The 12,502-nt window shown below is 35.6% G+C and overlaps 1 protein-coding gene across 2 annotated transcripts in view; it reads right to left on the bottom strand.

Annotated features, from left to right (window-relative positions):
- MARCHF5 (membrane associated ring-CH-type finger 5) overlaps nt 1-12,502 on the bottom strand; it is a 40,669-nt gene that overhangs the window by 1,748 nt on the left and 26,419 nt on the right. For both annotated transcript variants that reach the window (XM_010974286.3, XM_031461385.2), the window contains 3 exons: nt 6,090-6,220; nt 336-519; nt 46-212 (listed from right to left, as the gene is read on the bottom strand). In XM_010974286.3, the coding sequence (XP_010972588.2) occupies nt 46-212; nt 336-519; nt 6,090-6,220 (482 nt within the window). The remainder of the gene's footprint in view (nt 1-45; nt 213-335; nt 520-6,089; nt 6,221-12,502) is intronic.

Below are 12,502 nucleotides of genomic sequence, written 5' to 3'. Positions count from 1 at the left end.
CTTTTGTATAGTCACTTGAAAAAAGTAATATTAAAGCCATCTTACCAAGATTGTCCTTTGTAAATTAGAGTTAACGCTACTGAACATTAGTTTACCAACTATTGTCGCAATAGTAGGAAAGACAAGGGCTCCACACAAAATTCGGGTGGCAGAGACATGATCTGCTAAAGGATTAGCCTCAGCTGGAATTCGAGGAACAGGACAGCCAATCCCTAGAGAAAAAAATGCAAGGTGATAGTGCTAATAAGTCAATAACTAAAATATCTTTGCATGCTAGGATTCGCACACAATTATTAATTTGGTATGCTCATTACACCCACAATTCAGGGTCTTACCTGGAAATATACTGTTCAAAATTTGTAGTTTATTTGAGTATTTGCGCCATAGTCTAAGCACATAGTCTTCCCAGCGAATCATCTTGCCTAATATCAGCATGACAGGGATAGTAGGAAGTCCAATTAAAAGGAATAAAGGATCAGCTCTCTCCATAACATCCAGACCTTCTTTATGGCCTACAACCTGTAAAACAAATGGGATTTGCTAGAATCATTTCCTTATCTAATGAAGGGCTGCATGCTTGAGCACAATTCACTTTAGAGGAAATGCTAAATTTCAAAAGAACATTGAAATTAAAAGTTTTAAGAATAAGCTGGAAAGCTATCAGTCCTAATTTATTTATAAGAAATGTCTCTCATTCAAGGCGGAAAAAAGCTCCCAAGCTGTTTTATGTTACACTGGAATAAAAGCTTTAAAACTCACATTGGTTACGTTTCAATAGAGGCGAGAGGACTTCCGGTTCTTGCTTCCATTCCTCTCGCTTAATTTGGTTAGACTGGACTATAATTCTAGGTCCCAGGTGTCTTCCAGCAGAGCATGATGTCCTGCTTTTCCTACTAGGATGTAAGCATAGCCAGCCAAGGGGCAGGACTGGCCTTTAGGAGATGGCCCAAAAGCTTATTTCTCTTTGGCTCTTTCTCCTTACTCAGTGGTGTCTGGGATAGAGTGTGATTTCTCTAGCTGATTAAATGCCTGATCTACAGACCTAACTCTCTTAAAATGCAGTTCCAAGGTCTAGATTTGAGGGACTGCAATAGGGGCCCAGTTTTGGCTACAGTAGGTTCCAGTCACTTTTTCTAATCCAGGAACCCTAGGGTGCCGTACCCATGGAGTCATGAAACTAAACAGCCCTTCCCCTCTCATCTGGATCTTGGGGTTATTTCTCAATTGGTTTCGATCCCAGAGGGCAAGAAGCAAACTCATGAAAAAGTAAGTGGGATTTTTTCAAAAACGAGATGCCCTTTATTAAAATGTAGAATTTTTTAGGTGGACTTGAAGGAGAAGTGAAATAAGGAAGCTGAGCATGGTCAGTGCAAAGTGAAATTCTAGACAACAGACTTGATCCAGGTAAAAATATTTTATAAAAGTATGTGGGTGCTTGAAAAATTTCAGCTAGGGATACAGCCTGGAGTTTTGTACTAATTTATCATTACCAAGGGGACTAAGCCTCTTCCAAATGGTCAAAAACCATGATATTGGTATCTAAAATTCTTCTGTGTCTTCAGGTAGAAACTTAGTAACTTCACCTCTTACATGTGAAGGGTGAACACTTTGAGCTGCCCTAAAGTAAAACAGTCTGGTTCACTATATTTCATAAACACATATCCTACACTGGGGCCAAAAGTAGATTAGCCCAGAGACTGTCTTTACCGTTAATGCTTTCCCCATGACATTTTATTTTTTTTTAGTATCATTTTACTATTTACAATATGATCACTTTAAAGTTGTAAATGTGATTAAATGTGATTTGAATACTCCCAAAGTGTTAGCAAATAAATTCAGAAATCTGAAAAATTCCTTTGTTGGGTTATGTTTTCTTTTTGGAATTTAGGGTTTTAAAGGCCCCTGTTGCAGCTAAAGTGGAGAGAAATGCTTTGTGCTCAAGCTGAGGATGACCATACGCATGTACTTGCATGCACTCATTCAACTAAATACTGATTATGCGGCACATACAGGCCTAGGTGTTGGGAATTAAATGGTGAGCTAAAAAGATGTCTTTCGGAGGTGAGAGATAATAAATCAGCAAGTGTGTAAATATAAATATTAAGGAACTAGTGTAATGTAACATCTGTAATGTTACACCACCTGCTACTACAGTCAGACTGAAGGGTAATAAATGACATCTGAATTAAGCAACGGGGCTGATTTAACTTTGGTCAATAAAAAACCAGCAAACGTTGTGTACAATCATGTACATTCTGGTTTTCTGTCCCAAGACTTTAAAAATAGGTTATTTTTAAGACTTCAGTTTTGAGATGAGATTCAGGAACTACAGAATGTCTTGTTCAAGAATCTGTTATATATAAAATAAAGGCCTATGGAATTGTAGGTTTAGAGAAAGGTTTGTTTGTTTTTCTGCTTAAGAGCTAAAAGCTAGATCTCCTTAGCTAGGCCTGCAGTTCATTGATGCTGGAAGGCTAAGAGTTTTAATTAAGGCCTGATTTTTTTAAAGCACTGCCTATAGAACCCTACTTTTAAATGGGAGGCTGGAACAGTGATGAAATAATAGGTTTTCTTTGACAGAATGAAGGATAATTCAGTGTAATATAATTAAGAATGGACAATGCTTATGAGGGTTGTCTTTATACTACATGTGGAAGTGAAACTAGGCTGGATATTAAGGTTCCATTGTTCCAGGATAAAATGTTCCAGCTGTCTTTGGGACCAGGTTTTACTTAATAAGCCCTAGATTTAGGGACAAGAGTCCTAATGCCTCTTCCTTACTGTGTGGAACTAGACATGTAAGCTCTCTGAGTCTATAAACTAGGAATAATTGACAGTATCTATGTCACAAGATTGCTCCAAGAATTACACGCATCAGTGCTTGAAAAGCGTTCAGTCTGGTGTTGGGAAAAAAAAAAGGTTAACTATCATGTTGTCTTTTCAACAGAAATTTAAGTGGAAGGGTCCATTCAATTTCTTTACAACAAACAGGGATTGAACCTAAGACTGGTTCATGAAGAAATAAATGGGAGTAAATGGGAAAATAGTGATCTAATTCCTTAACCTGATTTACTTGAACAAAGTCATCAGAGAACAAAAAGGAAAACAAAATAGTCAAGTGTTAAAAAGAAAACCCTAAATACTGCTGATGGCATATGGGGCACAATTGCTATGAAATATACTCAGAAAGGTAAAAAGTCTTCCCAACACTCTTAAATCATACAACAGTACCTACTTATTGTCACAACTAATCTCTCATTTCTGCGCTAAAAAAACCTTTTCAAGTGAGACAGTACATGTAAAGGTTATTTCTAAATGGTAATACATAATATATATATAATATATATTATCATAATTTTAGATCTTCCTTTCTGTCACCATTAACATGTTCATTTTTTTTTGTCTCCTTGCTCATATCATTTCTTCCTCTCTACCAATCCAAATTATTTCCTTTAAGGGGCAGTTCAATACTTACTGTTTTCATAACTTCAAATGATCTTTCACTTTTACTGAATTAAAGTACTGTTAATATAGTCTTCTGCATTCTCTTCATATTTTTTACATAACCTTGTAACTGTTCTCCAGCTGTTCACTTAGGTTAGACTAGATTCCTAGTTTTGTATTTTACACAGACCCCAGTTCAGTGCTAACTTTTTGAATGAATCATACCAATATGCTTCAAAATGCCAAAATACAACTGGTAGCCCTTCTTAGGGGATACAAACTATATTCGTTAATTGGCTCTTGTTGTTGAAGTGTCTCATTAATTACCAAAATTCTTTTAAGACTCAGCTAGCCTAAAATCCTTTCCTTAAAAAGAGCCATCCCACTTCTTATGGTCCATTAGGTCTTAAAGAGTAGTCACTCAATCTCAGAGGGACTTAGTTTCCTCATCTGCAAAAATATACTTCTGTATAATGTATTTATTTGAATGTTAAATAATGTATAAGCTGCTCTCTGTTTTCAGGTCTCTGTTAGTCCCAGTGAATGGTCCTGAACTTCCTTGATCTAATGATACACTGATACTTGTTACTGGAATTTAGCAAATTACTTACTGCAGAGCATATAATCAGTCAAAGAAACCTGTTACTACCTGATAGAACCAGTCATATTAAAAAGAAAATCAGTATTTATGAAAGCCTTTTCAAGTTAGTATCTGTGTGTATGCTATACAGGGAATACATACGTATATCATAGTCTCTACTTTTAAGAAAATTATGCTGTAATAGGAAAAGTAAGGCCTGAATACAACAAAAATTAAATAATTTAGGTAATCTATATAAGAAATAGCACTTGGTCAACAAAGGATTAACTGCCATTTGAGAAATAAAAACATCATAAACGTAGAGGAAAGAAGAAATCACATTGGGCAGGAGTTGCCTGGTACATTTCATGGAGGAACAGTGGTGAACTAAGCCTGGAAGGAGGGTTTCTATTAGGAGGAGTAGAGAGAGGACTGGAAGGACAGGTATTAGGCAGGGAGGGTGGCATAAGCCAAAGGACAGAGGTAAAAAACCTAAACAACATAAGGATAGGTTGGAGGAGACAGCCCAATATGCCTCAAAGTAGAATGAAGTACGATTGTGGAGGACCCTGCATAGCAAATCAGGTTAAGGAAATGGAATTTTTTTTAAGTCAGTGGTTCTCAATCTTTATCCACTACCTTTATGACAAATGATTTGTGATTCATTCCAGTGACTGTATCCAGACTTCTGGGGTGTCATCAACATTTTATGAAGAAGTCTTGCAACATTCTGTCTCACCATGATTATTAACAGAGCAACCAGAAAGGCTGCTCACTATCAACCTGGCAAACAGGTTATGTGCAATTTCTAGAATATGACATATAATTCCTTTGAACCCTTTTTCTTTCATGTACTATTTTTGGTAGAGAAAAGCAAGTTATATCATCTACAAACCTAAGTGTGTTAACTATTACTGAGTTTGCTATGAAACACTTAACCAACCTAGGTGTTGCTTTTGAAAAAAATTATTTAAGCAGAGTATGAGATAGTAAGCTTGAAGTAAGATGTTGAAGTAATTATTACTTTAGGAAGATTCATTTGGAAGGATGGACTGATAGAAGAAAATGACATTAAAGAAAACAAGAGGCTCCTTTAACCATCGAGGCATGAAGGGGAACTGACAATAATTCAGGCTGTGGAAACAAAGCCAAAATGGAAATTGTTTGGACTTGGTCAGTGGACTAGATATAAGGCTATGAAGTAGAAAGTATTAAAGGTAATCGTAAGAATGTAGGATATAAATCGAGTAGATGGGAACATTGTACGAATCAAAGATATAGAGAAACTGGGGAATAAATATGGGTTTCAAACTGAGGAAAAGACAAGTTTGATTTCAGCAATATTCAGTGTGAAGTCGCAAGAGGTCATTTAAGGAGAAGGGCCAATCTGTCATCATAGGATTGGATTTGGGAAAAGATTAGGGTGAAAGACATAGATCTGAACACAAAACGCACAGTTATGATAGCTGAAAATATTTTAGGAAGAAGTATAAAAAAAGAGACAAGAGTCAAGGGCCTGGGACTAATCTTGAAATTTAAGTCTCTCCAATCTTCAGCAACAGTTATTGACTATAGCATTGTTTCATAATAGCAAAAACACTAGAAGTAAACAACGATCTATTCAATAAGAGACTGGCAAATAAACTGCTGAAAATCTATACAAAGAATGCAGATTTCTCCATACTTAACACAAAAAAGATCTCCAAAGTTCTTGCTGTTTTAGAAAAAAGAGGGGTTCAGCTCAAACGTATTTCCTTTTGAGGGTAAAATGTATTATTGTGTGTGTGAGAGGATATTGTTTTTTCTTACATATGCACAAAGAAAGTTTAGAAGAATATATTTGAAACTAGTAACAGTGGCTACCTGGGGAGAAGGGGAACCTGGGCAAATGAAGGAGAGGAGTAAGAAAACTCATCCCTAGATTTTTTTTATATATATTTTCTTATTTCTCAGCCATGAGAATGTTATTACTTGTTCAAAATAATTTTTAAAACTCCTAACAAAAATCTACTTAACTGATCTTCGTATCAAAAGTAACATCGTCAAACAGAGTAAAATAGTGAACCTGCATCACTGTCACTGCTCCATAAGTCACAGCTGTCCAATAGATAGAGCCAACCATTATTCCTGCTGCAGCAAATGGACAGGCTTTTGAGATCAGTCTGTCTGCAAGATCCAAGACGTAAACAACTGGACCTATAATACAAAGAAAATGAGTTAAAATTTTAACAAAAGACAGATTAAAAAAAAAAACTCGTTGAATATTTTTCACAGATCTAAAATATTTTTAAGAAGTTGGATGTTCTCATGCTTCAGGAATAACTGTTGTAATGGAAATCTAGATTTGAACCGATTTAGAATTGCTCAGTCATTTGCATCAATAGCTAAGCTTTACTTCCTAAATTCTAGGAAAGAGCCTCTTCAAATTTTTATCTTTATCAGTAAATCCTCAAACACAGCTGCTTTATAAAAAGGAAAATAGTTCTTACTTTTCTCTCTTAATCACACTGGCTACTGCAGAATGTCATGGCCATTTCAGCTTGCTCTTCCCAAAAATTCCTGGTCACAATGAGATTCTCTAGTACTTGGTAAGAGTATCACTTCTTTGACTTCACTCATTACTTCCTTCTTAGTGTGTGAAGGTAAGCGAGGCCATTTTTTTGTAGTTACACTAAGTCAGTCTATCTTACTTTGATTTTTGATATGCTATACTTAGTTGAGCATTATTCTCTAACAAACTTCTTTCAGTGATCATGCCAGTTTTTATGTCATTCTAACAGCTGTATGTACCAATTAAGCCTCTATTATTATATGCTTACTAAGTGAAATTTGGTTACTACCCCCCTCTGGTAGTTATTTGGAACAGCTACATGTGGAGGAATTCTAATAACTGCCATTAAGCTCAATATAATTTAGCTCCAAATTTTTTCAGACTAGTGGAAAGGTCTCAGGCCTGAATTAGAGCAAGCCCTAAAGAACTGAATATTTAAGTTTAACTAAAGGAACATGAAAGTTTGACTTAGTAATCATCATATTTGTTGAATGCCCTCTACATACAATTACTTAAGATATTTTCTTAAAATGTCTAAGAATTATTACCTACCTCTGGGGGCTTACAATCTACAGGAGGATACTGTAAACAAAATTTTATTTCCATTGTACAATTTATTTCCATTGTACAAAAAATTAACATATCAATATATGATAAAATCATTAAAAGAACAAGCATCCATCTATGGAGCCCTGGTCAGTACTTCCCCTGATTGCCGGAGCCAGTAATATCACTAGTCACTGTATAAAGAGACTACACTGTGAAGAAGGAAGAACATTAGGAGAGACATCAAAGAGACCTATGATTTAAATTTAGCATATTTACTTACTACTGGTAAAATTTAACTTACATAATAACATTTAAAATTACGACAAGGTATCTTTTGGGACCAAAGAGATAAAGTAAGCCTAGTTCAGTGCATACTGACTCCACATTGTCTAGTAACACTCAGCAATTCTTGACTACTTCCATGATAGCAGGTGTTGTGCCACACATTATATGCACCATTATTTAATCTCATAATGTAGGGTTTAATCCTTAAAATACACAAATTGGCTGGGTTATGTTTGTAACTCGCTCAGAAGGCACAATAAAAAGGATTTCAGTGAGTCACCAAAGATCCCTCAAATGCTGGTACTAAAAGTTAAAGACCATAGTTATATATAAAACCTCAAAACTTCAGCTTTCATATTCTCTACTGATAATTCTTTAATCAGAAAATTTAAGCCACAAGAAACTACAGACTCTTTACAGCGCATGTATCCACCTACCAACACCACACCTACCTGAAGTCAGTCCCTTCACTTACATACCAGATCCCACCCCCTCACCAACTCAGTTACAGCACCTCTACTCTCCTACATCATTTCCCCCCTACCCTCTACTGGATTATTTCCATCAAATAAGCATGTCATTATTTCTTCTATCTTAAAAAAACAAACAAAAACTCTTTTCATGATCCTTCTTCTTTCACTGTTCCATTTCTTTGTGCTCTTTACAACAAAATCATTCAAAAGACTTATCTGTTTTTACCCTCCTTCAATCCTCTCTTGAACCCACTCCACCAAAACTACTCACCAAGTTCACTAACAACCTACACATAGCTAAATCCAATGGGCTAATCCCAGCCCTTCTCTTATTTGGCCTATCAGCAACATTTGACACAGATGTTCCCCGCTTCTTCCCAGTATATGGTTTTTCATTGCATTTCCAGGATATCATCACCTCTTGGTTTTCTTCCCATCTCACCACTCACTCACTTCTCAGTCTCCTCTGCTGGTTTCTCCTCTTTTTGACCTCAGAGAGGCCCACCTTGTCAACTTCTACCTCATCACCCTCCCTTTTTGATTACTCTGCTCTTTTTCTTTTCCCCAAAGCACTTATCACCTAACATATTCTAATTTACTTATTAATTAGTAACAGAATTACTTATTAATTCTATTTTCACCTACTAGAATAGGGGTTGAGAAACTATGACCCATGGGCCAAATCCAGCTGGCTGGCTGTTTTTGTAAACAAAGTTTTATTGGAACATGGCCACATGCAAAGCCTGAAATACAGTTAACCCTTGAACAACATAGGTTTGAACTTATATTTTGGATTTTTCAATAGTAAATACTATAGTATCATACAATCCACTGTTGACTGAACCCACGGGTGAAACCGCAGATACAGAGGACCAACTGTAAGTTATACATAGATTTTCAATTGCGCAGAGGGTTGGCACCCCTAGTTCCCCGTGCAGTTCAAGGGTCAATTGTATTTACTATTTGTTTTTTTACATGAAAAGTTTGCTGACTTCTGAATTAGAACATAAGCTCCAAAGGGGCAATAACCTTTTTATTTTGCTTATTGATGAATCCCAAAATCCTATCTCTTAAAATTTTTTTGAATTCTCTTCTGAGGTACTAATTTAAAACCATGATATTAAAATTTCCAGGTCTTCCTTTTTCATTATTCTATATGAAACCCAAGTTATAAGACTATTTTTCTACCCAGTCAGAATCAGAATTTATTAGGAGAGAAGATATTTTGCATACTTTCAATTTACCTTCTCCCCACCACCTTTTCAAAAGGATGCTTAGAAAGATCTACTGATGGAGTGAATCAATGTAATTCCTAAAAAAAAAAAAGTAATAGGTCATTTAAATGAAAACAGTTCCTAAAAAGTAATCCATCACAACCAACTTTATCTATTATGAATACGGACAAAATAGAGATGTTTGAATTGTCTGTTGTTTAAAGATCTCAAAAGGTTCCAAACTAATAAGCTCAATTTTCAATTTTCTTCCTCAGTCAATGGGTATGAATTCTTTTTATACAAGTGAAAACAAACAAATCCTCATACTTCCTTCTGGAAATTTTTTATTCATCCCTTGGGTCATATGCAACAGATGTGCTGGATTAAATAAAGAACTGGCTGTGTTTTATAATCTCTAATTCCAGTTTTTCTGACAAAATTCTGTCCAGGCTTTTGTCTTAAGTTTATTTTGCCTAAACCTCTCAAGGCTCTTCCAGATAGACTAGTCCAAGATTAGTTTAATATTTAAAAGGAAGGATATATGCCTACTGGTAAATATACCATTAGAATTATAAACTGCACCCAGGGGAAGTCTTTCTCAGAAGCAAAGATTACCCAGGCAAGCTATTTGATGAGTAAGCACAATCACTGAAATCCTCTGGATGTCAGTCCCTCAATCATACTTCTCCTATTTTTTCCTATTAGGAAGCTTATCATGTGCTACTATCCCATGATTTGGGGGTCATAAAAGGAAAATAGCAACAGTCACTAGATTCTTCTTATTGTCAGATTACAGGAAATGAGGAAGGCAAATAGTCTAGCCCTTGAAGACCTCAATTCTAATGGGGAGGAAGAAGTATGAATAAATAAGCCTCACAAGTTAAAACTATAAGGGCATAAAAAAGTTTCAGTATTTTAAAAAGACACTATTGAATTTTAATGCCTCAGTGGGCTTAATCACTTATGTTTTCAATAGTACTGTATTTACACAATGAGTGGAAATGGAAGCTTTGTGTAAATACAAGTTTTGAAAATTCAGTAATATAAAGGGCACTAGGGAAACCTGCAATTGAAAAGAAATCTATCGTAATTTTTTTTTGCACAATAAAGATTTTGTGAAGAAGATAACTACACCCTAACATTTTGGGTAAATTCAAATATTCACATTTCAGATTTGAATGGCATCGAACAGTGAGTTGAGAACTATTAGGGAAACTCCTAAGTCCACATCCACTGAAAGAGAAGTAATCAGTTTTATCTGGCAAACACTATAAAAGTTGATTTGCTATGGTTGTGATTTAAACTCAAGTCTATGCATGCAAGGTATTAAAGGCACATCTTAGATGACAAGAAATTAATGACTGAAGGGGCAGGTAATAGTGTTCAAAATCTGCTGGTACTGCTTGCAATAATACCAGAATTCCCAAGACCTTTCTTGGTGATAGAAAAATATTCTCAAAAACACCTCTGACCAATTCTTGAGAAATAATTTCTAAACGCTGACAGAGTGCTAAAGTTTCAACATAAAACATAATTGAATGCTTCACAAGATAACCTTGTATAAGTTCCCAAGAAGGTAACAGCTCCCATGAACTCCAAGGTTTCTGTTAAGTGGCCAAATTTATAAAAGAGATTTAACAAACAAAACAGACTGGTTGCAGAAGTACTCAAGTTTCCAGGTTTTATTGGTTTGCTTTTGCTTTGCACAGAACCAGCTTTGACCCAGACCCAACTCAAATGCCAACTTGCTAAGCCAAAACATCAACCACACTTTCAGATTCAGAACCATCCAAAACTGCAGATTTTGGAAGCCACCAAGGGTCTAACAATATAGTTCTAAACTTCTTTCCTTGCTCCAAGTCTTCTTTTTATTGCATACTATTTCTGGAATGTCCTGTCCCTACTTTGATTAAGTCTGTATGAAAACCCAACTTCCTAATGAAAATTGATAGTGCTTAATTGCTCTACCCCACCCTGTTCATGTCCCACGAGACTTCCTTTACATACTGTTGCACAAAATGCACTTACCCCTTTGCTTGTGCATAATGTTAGTACTTTATGTTCTTGTTCAATGTTTGTTCAGTTGTCTCAATATCCTTTATGTCTGTCCATGTCAGCATCATCTTAGATTGAAAACTCCCAGGGGGCAGGGGCCATGTCTGTTTAACTCGTTTTGTACAGTGCCTAGGATAGAACCATGTACAGATAGGTGCTTAAAAAATGCTATTTTAATGATGATTGGCCTCACTCTCAGGGACTCTCTAAGCTACAGCTACCTCAGCACATGGCACCTGGCAGTATATCAGGGCACTTTGGCCTTAAAATATAATGGCACAGGACCTTGCTACAGCACTCTGTGGCAAGTATTTGACTTAATCTGTTGTTAGAAAAACTTTAAAAATTAATTATATGGTCCCAAGTCAACAAATGTGTATTTTATTGAAGACATGAAATAATATCACAACCACCAATTCAATTAAAAGTATGTGGGAACTATGATGGGATACTAAAGTTTTCGCTTTTAACTCTTCAGCATTCACCACTATTTTAAACACGAAGACTCCAGAGGCTAGGTGTAAGAGCCTCAGACAAGCAAATGTAAGTGTCATCTTTAATTGCTCTGCTTGTAGGTTGAGATTTTTACCATTTTTTATGTAAAAGCAAACATCCTGCAAACTCAGGCTATAGGTTACTTTGCTTAATAATAAGTTATTAGATTGTAAACAGAAGAAAGGATATGTTCTCGGACAATTTTTTTCTTTAACCAAACTAGTAATAATTGGCCAAAAACCCCTCAAAACAAAACAAAACAGCACTGACGAATAAAGGATCCAGAGTCAAAGCAGATGAGTACCGTGTCTCTGCATACAGTGTATTACCATGAATATTAACTAAAGATCATCACGTAGTTGTTTATTATTACAGTTTGTGCCAAAGGAAAGCTTAAACTTATCCTCGTTAGAACAAACAGCCCATAGAATACATGAGGGCTATAAGGTCAACCACTAAGTACTTATTAAGCACCCATTGTACATATAGCATTTTACTATGTAGTAAAATAAATGTAAATAAATGTAACACACTAGCCTCTGCCTCCAAGGAGTCTACAGTCTAGTTAGGGGCAAACTATAAATAGACATTAAACAACTGGAAAACTTCACAGCAAAATTAACAAATATATGATAGTATCATACAAACTATACAGATTAATGTTAACAAAATTTAAAGTACAAATTAGAGAGGAAGTAATGATACAAAGAGTTTTAAAATTATGTATGTATGTATTACATACTAATTACTAATCAACAGAAGTGAATCTTGACCTAGAAGTCTATGATCTGAAAAGGGGGACATGCTAAAAGACCTTCCAACAACAGGCAAAAGACTTTATTTGAAAGGTTGGTAT

The sequence above is a fragment of the Camelus dromedarius genome, chromosome 8, assembly GCF_036321535.1.
Source record: "Camelus dromedarius isolate mCamDro1 chromosome 8, mCamDro1.pat, whole genome shotgun sequence".
NCBI classification, from domain to species: Eukaryota; Metazoa; Chordata; class Mammalia; order Artiodactyla; family Camelidae; genus Camelus; species Camelus dromedarius.
The sequence above is the reverse complement of the archived record's forward strand: the minus strand, read 5'-3'. Positions and strand labels throughout refer to the sequence as shown.